This window comes from Melopsittacus undulatus, chromosome 3 (assembly GCF_012275295.1).
Source record: "Melopsittacus undulatus isolate bMelUnd1 chromosome 3, bMelUnd1.mat.Z, whole genome shotgun sequence".
In the NCBI taxonomy this organism is placed as follows: domain Eukaryota; kingdom Metazoa; phylum Chordata; class Aves; order Psittaciformes; family Psittaculidae; genus Melopsittacus; species Melopsittacus undulatus.
Genome location: NC_047529.1, coordinates 91,407,355 through 91,421,500, shown reverse-complemented (window position 1 = coordinate 91,421,500; position 14,146 = coordinate 91,407,355). Strand labels below are relative to the sequence as shown.

At 38.4% G+C, this 14,146-nt stretch overlaps 1 protein-coding gene across 6 annotated transcripts in view; it reads right to left on the bottom strand.

Moving 5' to 3' along the window:
- Nucleotides 1-14,146, bottom strand: part of ACTN2 (actinin alpha 2) — a 68,417-nt gene that overhangs the window by 27,485 nt on the left and 26,786 nt on the right. For 4 of the 6 annotated variants that reach the window (XM_005146000.1, XM_005146002.3, XM_005146001.3 and 1 more), the window contains exons 4-7: nucleotides 8,305-8,391; nucleotides 7,159-7,246; nucleotides 5,010-5,088; nucleotides 1,630-1,711 (exon numbers count right to left, since the gene is read on the bottom strand). In XM_005146000.1, coding sequence (XP_005146057.1) covers nucleotides 1,630-1,711; nucleotides 5,010-5,088; nucleotides 7,159-7,246; nucleotides 8,305-8,391 — 336 coding nt within the window. Of the gene's footprint in view, nucleotides 1-1,629; nucleotides 1,712-3,286; nucleotides 3,366-5,009; nucleotides 5,089-7,158; nucleotides 7,247-8,304; nucleotides 8,392-14,146 lie in introns of all 6 variants that reach the window. The other 2 variants (XM_005146004.3, XM_031046242.1) reach the window with 1 other exon arrangement.

Below are 14,146 nucleotides of genomic sequence, written 5' to 3'. Positions count from 1 at the left end.
GTCTCCATGACTGACAGGGTATTGACATATATTTGAAACCTGTATAACTCCTGCAATGTAGAAATTTATTTTGTGCTAAGAAAAGCCTGGATAGTAACAGTTTTGCAATCCCTGAACCACTCTGTCTTTTTAGTTAATAGCATAAATCACAGGAAAGTTTGGCTTGGCTGGCTGATAGCTTTGTCCCTGTTACAGCAAGAAAGAAGTATAGAGGGTGCAATCAACATATGGATACATTGGTAAAAACAGACCTTTACAGCTCTTAACAGAGAAAGGCCGAAAAAGGTGGGTTTACACCAGAGCTGAGTGATGAAGGATGCCAGTGCAAGCTGTAAGGATTCCTGCCAATTTAAGGAGTGGGAAGACACTGGTGTGAAAAGACCCAGGAATGAGGTGACAATTTCTTGTATTAACAGTGAGATTTCCAAGTTCAGGACCTAAGTATTTATTGATTTTGCATCTAATTCGCATAGTTGTGAACTAAACATTGCAAAGTTTCCAATGAGAACACAATGGAAATAAAGAGAGCAAAAAGTTATGGTGGATACTTAAAAGGTATTAGAAGCAGCATGATTTAACTTCCTCCTCCTCTACAAGAAAAAGAATAGTAAAATAAGGACTAGATTGTATTGAAAATCTGGTGAGGAGAAAAAAAGGTGTCTTACATTGTATGTGAAGAGAAAAAAATGAGGTTCAATGGTAAGGAGGTAGCACTTCTGTATATTCCCTTGCACAGTATTTCAGAGTAAAATAATTAAACAATTTGTTTTGAAGCATAAAGGTGAAACCAAGAAACCTCTTCAATGAAGGGATTACAACCTGGATTTTCCAAATCATTCTGCACTGGCCTGACTTTCCTGCCAAAGACTTCAAGAAGAGCAGACACCGTATGAGTGTTCTGGATAATTCCTGTGTCACCACTGCTCTACTGACAAACCACCAGGGCAGAGTCTACATACTTGGAGAAGAAGGCTTTCCACTAGTGTAGGCAAATTCCAGTACTTTGACAGCGCTTTTTGCCTAGAGCACAAAAGTTTGGTTGCCTTGAAGAAATTCCAGAAGCTTTTATAAATATTTTTGTTATTTGTCAACAAATTCTAAAGATTATTAGAAAAAAACAAATATCAAGCTATTGTTAAAACCATCACTACAAATGGTTTACAGCTAAAATAAATACAAAATTTGCTTCTCTCAACCTAGCTCTCTTCCATAGGTTGCATGTTGTTAGTATATTTTCAAAGTTCTGTACTTCTATTTCTGTCTCACTTAAACATTTTGAAAAGAGGATGTGCTTTAAACTGCTCACAGTTCTATTTCCCTTTATTAGATATTTATTTCTTGAAGGCAAGGATTATCCTTTGATCCTGCATTTTACCCCAATTATCACTGCTGGGGCTGAGATGTCCTGAGATGAGGGTCCAAAGTGTTATAATAAATATGAACAATGGCAAACCACCAGGGTGAAATTACCCAATACATAGGGAACAAGAAGGAAAATAATTATTTGAAAACAAAGCAGGTTGCTCCATTATGATTCCAGCGGAAGGAATGTTGAAAATTTGCTAATTGCAAAAGATGTTTTACTGCCTTCTACTAGTAACACAGACTTCAGTAAGATACAACTCTCACCTTCTGCATCGAGCATCTTAGGGATATCCAAATGCTTTTCAGCAATTTCCATGGCAAGGTTGATATTTCCTATGGGGTCATCCTGTATCAAAGAAGAAAAGACAATGAGTTAAAGATAGTCTTTCCTTGAAGCAAGACTACCGTATGTACACTAAAACTTACTCTGTTTTCCAAACTGGGAATTGGAGTCACAACTATTATTCTTCAAAAAGCTGAGTCTAGGTGAACTTTTGGTTTATCTACTGCTATACTCTCAAAAGTAAACAGTAACAACCTATCATGTATGACTAGGACTCTGATGCAAATATATTCTGGAAGGGAACATAAATAGTGTATGCGGTCTACACTCATAATTCTGAGCTAATTCTGAATGAAGTACAACAATAACGCATACAGTCAAGGCCACTGGTCCAGTAGGCTATACCAGACAATTCATCATAAAGTTAATCCTGTACGTTTTATAGCTACTCTACATTACATTATAGTGATACAAATTCTAGTGAGTTTTTGGTTGGTCAGGTGCATGCACGAGAGAAAGCAAGCACAGACAGAACAACTCTCCAGAAGGAGCAAACTTTCTCAGTTTTGGCTTGGACAGACAAATCTGTAATGCCTCTAGAAATGAACTTCCTCTGGGTTAGAGATTTTGATTTTGTTTTTTTGGAGGAAAGAGAAAGGAAACAGTGAGCACAGTTCAGATAAACAGACAATGGAAGACAGTGACAGATTAGGGCTTGTCTTAAGGCAGCCTTCCCGTATCAGCTTGGAAAGTAAACACCCTATGTGAAATGGCAGTCCATGCCATTAATGTTTTCATTATTTTCACATATTCTGAACAATGTCTACAAAGAGGCTCGGAAAATAAGGCACAGAAGAGCAAAGATAGAGATGTTGCATGGCGCTGAAAAAATGTTAATTTGTTTTCTATGGGGAATTTCCAGGGCTTCCATTTGGATACAAACAAACACTTTCTATAAAGCAATCTAGTCTCAAGCATGCTTCTTGCATTCCTTTGAAATAAACTTCTTAGTAAGATTATTTAATATGGAATGACAGCAATTGCTTAAGTTTCACAGAAGTCTGTTCCTCATGCACATACATATGTCAGGTATCATATAAATATACGATACTTTCCTTTGAAAGTTGCATGTTCAATAAAATATGTCATGAAGAACAGTTTACATTTTGAAACCTAACAATTTGTGTATAATAGAATACAAAGTCTCTAATTATGTTATCACTGTATCATCATTTAGCAGTTTCATGCATCACTGTAAGAGAAGCTTCAAATGTGAAGAGTATTTAAAACCCATGAACTTATTTTTTCTATTACATAAGACACCATATGTAAGAAAACATTTGTATGCACATAACTGTGTATACAAAAACTCTTACGGAAATTAAATGAGACAAAAATACACTAAATCTAAGTGAGATCTATTGACTAGTTTAAAACAATTTGCTTATGGATGTGTGATGAGCACCTCCTATTTGTGTGTTTGTTACCAAGTCCATGAGTAAATAGTGCTCTACTGGTAAAGGATTTCTTTTAAAATCACAGAAACTTCTGAATAATTGGAGATCCCCATCATCCATCGTTTTAAACAAAACTACAAGCCACAGTAACTAAAAATCTCAGCTACAGCTAAAGAAATACCTCATCTAATTTGTCATAGTCAAGTAGACCAGGCCTGTGTCTATGGATAAGGGCGTTGAAAGCAAGGCCATCTTTCCAGCTACAGGTTCACACAAAACACATTGGTGAGAAAAGGAAAGGACAGCATGCAGGAGATAAGCAACCACGAAACAAGACACCAAGACAGCTGTTAATGTAACCAAAATGAGAAGTCAATCAAACACAGCCAGGTCAGAAAAGCAAGATCTATTTTAGGATTTTTCTGTATGTGCTTTATGTGCCACAGCTCAGCCTCAGTTTGAAACCTGACCTGTTCTTATTTTGGAAACCTCTAAGAGTGAAATAGTAATGCTGAAGCAGATCTGCTTATGTTCTATTCCCTTTTCTCAGTACTCTCATATAGGATGGTTGTACTGTGAAGTTCTTTACTACTGTGTACCACTTTTCAAAGCACAAATTCAATCAAACTACTGTTTGTGCCATGCTTTAGCACATGTATGCAGAGACAGGTAGCTGTCTCTGCATTCATTCCATGAATATGTTTATCTGTAGGAAAGGTTATATATAGCATTAGAAACCAAGCTAGTGTTAATAGTTAATATTTTGCCCTTTGATTCAGATCTGCAGCTGTCTTCACAACTGCCTGAATTAAAATCTTGAGTGTTCAGGAGTTAGTTCATTTTTTTTTTCATCACTGCACACCTTGAAGACCCCAGCATAGATCTGACACATATATAAAGCAAACTAAATTTTCAAATAATTTAATTTCATTCATTTATCTTTTCACTCATCAAAGGCTTTCTAATAACAGCTGATCCCTAGTAAAATCAGCGTGTAATGGAAGTGCATGGAATCAAAACTGTAGTCTATGATTTCCATTCTTTCTCATCAATAAGAAGTTGTTACACTCAACAAATTAAACCCATTATTAAGTTTTCTGATTTACCGATGTTTATGTGAGACCTTAAGATGCATTCATTCGAGGGAGCAGAAAATGGTATGTATGAATCGAGAACTAACATGAAAAGACAACATTCCACTTTCTTTTTAGGTTCTATTTTGCAGTAATGGTACTCAAAAATTCTCACATTATTACTCACTCCTCATTCCTCCCCCTCAAGCCAAAATGGCTAGTATCTTTTAGAAAGCATACATTTTGCCAAGAGTAGTACACTGTAATAAAACAGTTTTGTAATCCCCATGAGGTCCTACCCTAAGGAAGTCTCGTTTCCACTTGTCTGAAAGTATAAGTATAAGCTAATTGGTGAAATTGGTGTTTTCCATGGTAGACTAGTAATTTACTGAGTAGTCCTGACTACCAAGGTGTTTGTTCTAAGGAATTTTAGGATTAATCAAGTCGTTGTGTATAGCTCTGCAATCTACAGTCATTTACACTAGATTCAGAACAGGACAGACTGTAAAATACGACCAGTGGTGAATAGAGAATTCCAATGTATCAGATTCAATATCCATATTGGGCAGCATGAAAGACTCCATCAACTGCCTGGCAGCTGAGGACTAGATTATTTGCAATTAAATGCTAAAGTCATTGTAATGGAAAGGAAAGGACACAGGACAGTCACGGGGTCCTTTCCTCGATGTCACCATTTTTTTGGAGGGAGTTTAGAAAGCCAGTCAGAATTAGTATGCATTTCTCAGCTTGTCTCGTAGCAAACATGCTAAGCAAACCAGAAGTGAGCCAAATCACTGCAGGACAGCATGTTGTACCACCCAGATGGATGACCTTATTTAGCTTGGAGTAGTCAATAAGATCAGGTCGGTGTCTGTGGATAAGTGCACATAATCCAAGGCCATCTTTCCAGCTTTACAATAAAAAACAGAATGGAAAAAGATTAGTTAATAAAGTAATGGCATTTTACACTGTGATCCTTTTTCAAGGCCTAAATCAAGCAGGAACTCTCCTGTCAAATTCTGACACATTATGTCAACTCTCATCCCTTTGAGCTTTTCTGTTACTCTGCTCCTTTTCCTGTAGTATATATCTTACTCTGCACTCCATACACATAGAAGGACTCCACAATACTTTCTAGGCAGTGTACATGATGTACAACAGGTCCTAATTTCAATTGCTTAATTTGTGCAGTGTTCCAAGATTACACATTCATTGATGAAAGTCCACAATCTCCTATTACTCTTACAGCATGTTTGTGAAAAAATAAAAGGAGAGCAAACCTGCAGCTACTTGAATTTGCTGAAGCGATTGGCTTTTTCTGTGTCAGTTATTTCAGACAATTTTAATAGCACAATAATACTGTGCTCATAGAAGTAAGAAGTCATAAATCAGCTTAGTTTATTTAAAACTCTTCACACATATGACAGCTTCAATCTGAGCTCTTACACTTCAATGTGATTTCAGGACCACTACCTTTTGAGGCAAGAATAGACAATGAATGGAGCTACAAATAACATCTATTTGGAAAGATTATGAGAGGTTCCTTTCAGCCAGAAGCAATTATTCTTAGAGATACTTTATGGAAACACTTTATGCAATCACTGGGATTGTGAGTTTGAGGTCTTACCCTGTGCAGTAATTGTGTTTACTAAACATGTTAAGACTGTTAGAATCCCTGTCTAGAATCCCTGTCATGAAGATGTTTGGGTAGGTCTGTCAAATAATAGATCCACCTCTAATAAAAATGTAATACAATTAAGTAGAAAATGCATACAGTGTATAGTATAAAATCATCCAGAAGGTAAAACTGAATGAAAATGAGCATCAAACTAACAAAAAGCTTTCTTCCAAAAGGTATAGACTGAAGCAGTCTGTAAAATCCATTGTAAAGTAGTTATGTAAGAGCTGATCAACCCAAACAATAAGCAAGGTACTTCAACTCAACATGTTTTCCCCATACCATGTATCAGACCAGCATATGTATGCATATGTATTAAGATTCTCATGCTGTAACTTACAGCATACCTTGCATCCATATAAATCTCTACTGAAATATACCTCTGTACATTCAAGGAAAATAACACATAATCAATTTCAAATCTCTTAAAGGCAATACAGGGGCTGTAAATAAAACAAATTATTTTTATCTGTGGATGCATGTTTGAACTGTACCTTCTCTATCACTACACGGGCTTTAGGTGCTGCACATTATAAATTAATTCAAAACACAAAAACACTATAATACAGAGCTCTTGTTGTAAGCACTATAAGAGCTCCAGGGAAGGCAAGATTATATGCTTAAACAGTGCAAATTACAAGTCATGTAGTTTAATGAGGTGGATCACTGGCAGAGCTATAGGAACTAGACCAGTGAAATCCCAAAACCAGACAGCCTGCATATGGACTGGAACTCGCTTTCTAGCCCTTAATGAAAACACAGAACCACAAAGCTGGAGCTTCATTAAATTTTCCAGCTTAGGTCGTGGTCCTGATTTGGAAAAAAGAATAGAATTAAAGTGCTAATGTTGTATACTGAGTGCATTTCTGGCTCTTTATTTATAGTTACATTACAAATTTCTAAAGACTGATTCATCATAATGAGATATTGCCATATGCCACACAGTGGTATTTTTGACAAAACCAGTCTATAGCTACAGTGGCTTTCATTTGAAAGAAGTCATTTGCCAAGTCACTATGCTGCAGATACTCCCATACACCAAGGGCCTCTAATAATGTAACATGGTCATTCTGTATGTAGTAGAGATTTTTTTTTCTTTTAAATGCTGTGTAAGCCATGGTCAATAATGCAAAAGGCTAAACAAAAAAAGACTTTGAAGATAAAGCATGAAAATTTGAAACTAATCTAGTTAACAGTGAAGAGTGGAATTCTCCTATTAAATATATACCTACACAACTGTTGGAAAAAAAATACCTATAATATTTTAGACTGCTTCTGCCCATTGAAATAATGGTAGTTTACCTAAGATGGAAGTTCTGAATGTTCACATTTCTGTAAGGAGCAGTTTTCCTTTGACACCACAGCAGCAGCCCTTCTTTGGCAGAGGTCTCTGTAAAAGACACCAGGGAGTTAAAAAAAAAAAAGGAATCATGTAACAAGTGCTTAAGTAATTAATTTCTTGACATCTAAAATGTGGTCAGCCACCTGAAACTGCCTGGCATAAGCCAACATTTAATCCTAAAAGATAACTGATACAAATAGACTAATGAGTTTCCATTAGGACCCAGAGGTCAGCTCAAATGGAACAACTCAGACTACAGCCTCCACATGCACAATAATTCTGGGATATTAGAAGTTTAAGAAATTATATGGGTTAACAGAATGTATATTTGGGAAAAATACCTAATACAAATATAATAGAGCCAGACAGGAAATACATGCAGCCTCAGTCCGTTGCTTAGGGGAAGGTACAAGTGCTGAACAAATACCTTTATTATCTGAACCCTAAGGGCATCTGAATGCAGAAGTAAACGACAGAAACAATCAAACAGACCATTAGGTCCACATTTAGTGTCCCACAAATTATGGGCAGTACAGCGTGCTGAGCTTGAATGGACTACTTGTGTTGAAAATAGAGATGAGTTTTCTAGAATTCTAGACTTTTCACAGCATAGACTTAATTTAAATAATATTGTAACTACAACACACGCTTGGAGCCAGTTACCAATGAAAGTTAAGAAAAAAAAATCTAAAGGGAGGGGGTGAAGTTTTAGAAAGAAGAGGGATATAATCAGATAATATTGGCAAAGAATGGAAGAAATGGACAGTACTAAGAAAGTATGCTGGGAATAGGACAACCGTACAAGGTAAGTATAGTTTGAGGCCATGGAAGCCCAGAAACCCAGGCATGTATCTATCTTTATAACTGAGAGACATGCCCAGAACTTCTGCATTTAGAAAGCTGGCTCAAGGTCTCTGTTAGGATAAGGAGGGCAATTACTTTTTCTCTCCAGAAATACATTTTGTCACCAGGTAGGGAACTTTCAGCATCACTTTCTGTGAAAAAAATAATTAATTTTTAAAATAGTCATCTCCCTTGTGCACAATTCACATAAAAATGTCTTGAAGAAATTTCCTAATTATTTAACATAGTTGCATTACTATTACCTTCCACTGAAATATCCTGAATAGCAAAGCGAAGAATGATAGTCCAGATCATACCCAGTGTCATTTTCACATTGCCGTCAACAATTTCTAAGGTGAAAAAAGAGACAGTAGTAGTTTTTAGACTTTTTTTCCATTTTCGCTTATTTTCCTCATTGTCCTGGGTTCAGCAGTAGCAGTCATTTTTCTCCTTCTTAGTAGCTGGTGCAGTGCTGTGGTTTTGACTCTCAGCCTGGGAACAGTGCTGATAACACTGATGATTGAATAACGCTGATAACATGACTTAGTTGTTGCTAAGTCATGTTTACTCTGACCAAGGACTTTCTGAGCCTCATGCTCTGCCAGGGAGGAGGAGAAGCTGGGTGGAAGCAGAGACAGGACATCTGACCCAAATTAACCGAAGAGGTATTCCATAACACAGCATGTCATGCCCAGTATATAAACTGGGGGCAGTTACCCCAAAGGGCTAGATCACTGCTTGGTCAGGCTGGGTATTGGTCAGTGGGTGGTGAGCAGTTGTATTCTCTTCCCTTGTTACTTCCCTTATCATTATTATTGGTGGTAGCAGCAGTGACTTGCGTTATACCTTAGTTACTGGACTGTTCTTATCTCAACCTGTGGGAGTTACATTCTTTTGATTCTCCTCCCAGTCCCTCCAGGAGCGGGGGTGGGGAAGGGGGAGGCGAGTGAGCGTACGGCTGCATGGTACTGAATTACCAGCTGGGCTTAAACCACAACAATTATATATTTCAATAAATAATATATTGCATCTAAGACATTTGTTATATATCGACCATAATTGTTTTTCTACAGAGTTCATCTGGGTTCTATTTTCAACAAACTCAGGCTTGTGCTACCCTGGCAGTAGGAGTGAAGACCACTGAAGTCATGGTCACTTCAGCCCTTCCACACTGAAGGGCTTCTCTCCAGGTAGTTGTAACTCTGTCAGATCTTTACCTTTTAGGCTGACTTTTTTAAGGGACCCTGAGGGGAAATTCATTCTTAAAGTTTGAAAGACATCAGCTTTACTGCTTTCAGATACAAAGGAACTGAAAAAAATATGGTCTTGCCACAGATTTTAAGCAACTACAGGCCATTAACAGAATTATTTTTTAATAAAATGGTTATCAAAAATTCCTCTATATTATTTAGATCTTTTCGAAAATTTTACATATAGTACCAGCACAGCCTAGATATGAAGAACAGCACAAGAGGCACAGCACTACCTGAGACTAAGCTACATAGCTTCCTGCCAAGCAGCTCAAAAACATGGCCACAACATTGTAATGTCTTACAGCTCTGATGCCATGCACATTTATGTATCTTTGAAATCTCAGAGGTAGAAAATCCCATTTAATATCAATTTGTTTCAGGGCTGGTTGAGTCAACCTATAACGGAAGATTCTAGGAAGGTGCTTCCTCCAACCATTCTCACATATTCATGGGAGTCCCTTCCACAAGCCAAGTCAGAATTCAGTGCTCCTACATTGTAATATGAACAGTGATACCACTTAAACTTCTCAACACCAAAAAAATGTCCAGCCAGACCACTTAAGCATGGTGAAAATTAAATCAACCTGAAAAGTACGGTGAGAGACTCAGGAAAACATAGTAAGACTGTAAGAAGGGTCTAGTACGAGCAGGGGAGATGGTGGAACAGTGAGAAAGGGGAACTACAGGCTGCCTTCCCAGTCACCTCATACCAAAAGAGCAGCGGCGCAGGAAGGCACCAGCTGCTCTCTTACTTGAAAGTCACCTCCAGCCTTCCTCAAACAGTGGAGCAGCTGTGACTGCCCGGGGGCTCACTGGTGTTCCAGGGAAGGAGCAGGAGGAACTTGCAGCAGGAGGAATTTCCTCAATTTAACATCAAATGCCAATAGAGGTGCCAGTGGAAAATGCAGTCACTCTACTTGAAAGATCTCTGAATCCAGGGGCAACTTTTAAAAAACAAAGCAGCTGCTGCCTCCAAGACTTAAGATAAATGTTAAATTGCAGTAGTATGTGACACAAGCTGTCATTTGAACCTATGGAATTAACAAATGTGGTAGGAGATACACCACCCATCACTATTCTATACTTTCTTTTCTTGTGTGATAATCCAACTTGATATATGAAAGGCTATTTTTCAGATTTCCCATTTGGGTTCTACACTAATTTACCAGAATCTTTACCTCCCTTAGCCTGCCTTCCATGCAGTATTATTATCCTATTACTCCTGAAAGTCCTCAAGTCTTTTCAAATCTCAGAACTAAACTCTCCCAGCCAAAAAAGTCCAAATGGCAATTAGGGCATGTAGTTAATTCTCTCTCCTCCTGCCTCCTTGGTCAAGTATTTAATTGTATTTTGATAGGATGTCTGATATGTATATACAGTAAAGAATAATTTCTTCAAATGTAAAATAAATGAGTTTAAATACTTGAGAGGCATTGCTGATTGTCAGGCAATCAATTCATGGATTTGCCTAATCACTGTATCGTTGTTTTGATTTACATACCCTTATGGACACACAGACAAAATGAAAGAGCAAGAAAGAGACTTCTATGTTGTGCCTCAAGGAGACTTCAAGCAATTTGCCAGGTTTGGTTTCTTATTATCTACTGCTAGCATAACACACAAAAAAGACACATATGAAATACAGGAAAATATCTAAACAGAAGGAAAACAAAGTTGCTAAATGTCGAAAAGTATCAGTGACGAAAAAATACCAATTCAATCCTATCATTTTCCTCTACAGGTCAATAAAAAGACTTCAGTATTTTCTTCACACTGCTTGCTCTGGGAGGAATACAGTTCCTACGCTTCACATACACAGATCTACAGGTTTCTGGGAAAAAAAGGTCTTGCTGACCTATGAAGACAAGAGAGAAGGAAAAGGGAAGGGAAAACAATAAAAACTATCTCAGAAAACTGAGCAAGGCAGTGTGGCAAGTTCTCAGAGGTTTTAGTGTCATTTTTTCATTCTGCTTTGGGTTTATTTATGTATTTTTATTCAACCTCCCTGTAGCAGTTTCGCAGATCATTTGATCTTTTGATTTGATTTCTCCTGCCCCCTGGAAAAGTAATATCCCCTGCAGAATAACAACTGTAAAAGAAGTGTTTCCTATTAACGAGATACTTGTCTGTTATGTTTCTCCGTATCTTTTTTTTTTTGGATGCAATTACCTTACAAATGGAGTTATTGCACTTTTTAAAGCTTAAGGGAAAACTTCTAACTCCTGGACTGTGCATGGCTCGTAAGGACTACTTTCACAGCTTTTCCTTTAGCTTTTTGACTCTCTAGTCTCATTTCATCACCAGTGGAAAGACTCTTCCACAAGGCAGATGAGAGTAGCTAAATTAGACTTTCGTTCAGCATCACAGTTAAAGGTGATCAGCTGTCTCCGCTACACATACAGCCCAAAGAAGTCAGCCTCAGAACAGTAATAATGCCTTTAAAGACTATTCCTGGCTCCTTAAAAATACTAAATTGAGTTTTGTACTAGTGTCCTACAGGAATCACAGTTTAATTTTTGTTTTGAGGCCCCATTTTAAACGCTAGTTGGTCCCCTTGGGCGTACACGCTGTACATCCCTCAGCATGTCAGATAATAAAACATGATCCTCAGCACATTTAGAAGCAAAACTTTCATGCTTTGGAAATTAAAAAGTATTCCAAGCATCCATGTAACTCAGAGAATGCCAAAACAGATGGATGCAGACAAGCCGATATACCCCACGCTTACACACAGGGGCAGCTAGTTAAGGAGTTAAGGACTTTGATAACAATACAAGCTTAAGGAACCTGTCCTCTGCCTTCTTGTTGGCATTCATTCCACCTTAATCCTAAAATGGCTGCTCAGTCAAGAATGCTGAAAAATGTAACAAAAGACAAAAAAGAGGTGAAGTGTGGTTTAAAACCAGATCAGATTGCTGATCCAGCCTCCAGCATAGCTCAAGAAACAGTTGTCAGCCTAAGTGACAGGGTAGGGCTGTGGAGTGTGGGAGCAAGTATGCAGGACAAGGGGGCATAGGGACTCTTTAAACATGTAATGGTGCCAGAGGTCCCACAATGTGAAACTATACCCAGTTAGATGTGATACTGCATTGCTGCATCAGCACGGCACTGTGCCTTAGATAACAAATTTAGTAGAGGGGATGTAGTAAACTTAACAGAGCACTAAGCATGTCTGGGGCAGAGCTGCCTTTGTGTTCAGCCTGCTTAGAGTAGGAGTGGAAGGCATGCAAATCTATCTGCTCCTGCCCACATGGATGCAATCTAAAGTGTGTTAGCAGCCATACTTGAAATAGTGCAATGTCTTACAATGACAGGATTCTCTCTGCAGCTAAGATATGACAGTAGCAGTGGATTTTTCTCCTGTGCTTCCATCCAAGAATTTAACATGTGGCTTTTAATGCTAATGAATGAATTTTGATTCTAATCCCTCCATTTTACAGATCAAAAATTCCAGAAACAGGCAATAAAAACCTGCAGCACAGCCAAGAACATCACCTTAATCTCCTGGCTTACTAAGTACGGACTACTGCTACATGCAGAAAGAAATATTGAGTGCATGGACAGACATCACCTTACAGCAACTAGCTGAGAAGCTGGAAGAAATTACTTCCTCTTGTTCCTGCCTCTAACTCCCGGAGGGAATTGCCTATTGTGACAAAGCATCTAAACTCATGCCACTTGGTGCCAAGGAGAACAGCAGGGTTAGTTTAAATGAGTTTAATGGCTGATATGAGCTATCCCAGATGCTTTGCCTTCAGGTGATACAGAAAGTGCTCAAGCACTGAGTACCATGGAAGTAATGAGCTGCAATAAGCAGGGCAAAATGAGGGACATGGGAGTGCAGAGGGCTGACCTGCTCCTTTCAGAAGCAGATATGACTGATGTGTCTTGGTTTAAATACTCCAGCCTTACTTGAAGGACAGAGGTGTAAAAACATTAGTGCAAAACATAGTACAACCTGTGATCAGAGACAATCACCACCACTCTGTCCCACAACCACTCTTCTTGCCACACTCTTGTTTTCAGTCATGAAGCCTGAGAGTCCCAGCATGATATGAAACTACAATTCTTTTGCTCCACATTCCATACTCTCAGTATTTCTGCACCAGCTATCTTAATTTTCATTTCCACACACAAATTGTCTCTTCAGTACCCTCTGCTGTCTGTTCAATGCCATGTCGCTCTCAGGATAACCTTAATAGTAGAGGTTTAGAGGTAGTGGCATATTTTCCCATCCCACTTCAGTTAATTAAGCGTAAGGCCCAGCTGCCCCTAACTGCCTGTAACAACTTATGGAGGGAGGCAGCCACCTCTGAAATGCAGCAGAGCTCTTCTGAGATCTGAAATAGCTTAGGGAACTGCCTGTTTCTCCCCACTGATGGCATATTCCCCAAAAAAGCATCTGTTATGTGCCTAAAGACAGATGGCATGGATTTGGCCTCAGATGGGCCACCCAGTTCAGACTCTGAGTAAAGGGCACAGACAACATGTATTTCTTGGGATTTTGGAGTTCTAGATCTAGAAACAGAACACAGTTGGAAAACAATACCTGAAGAACAAAATGGGTGAGGTCAAACCACTGAGAAATCAACAAATGGTGATAGATCTCTCCACTACTTCTACAGATGCTCCTATTCCACCTAAGAATTTTCCTGCTTAAGCCACAATTACACTAAGCTCCCCGAGATCAAGGTTTGAAAGTCAGAATAAAGACAGATATAAGCCTGGAGAAATCAGAAAACCAGAAGAGAAGGCACATAAATCAATCTTAAAAGGCCTAGGGATGTGAAGCAATACAATTATCTCCATGGAGCAGCTAGTTCTAGACAGACCTTTTTAACCCTAATTAAAC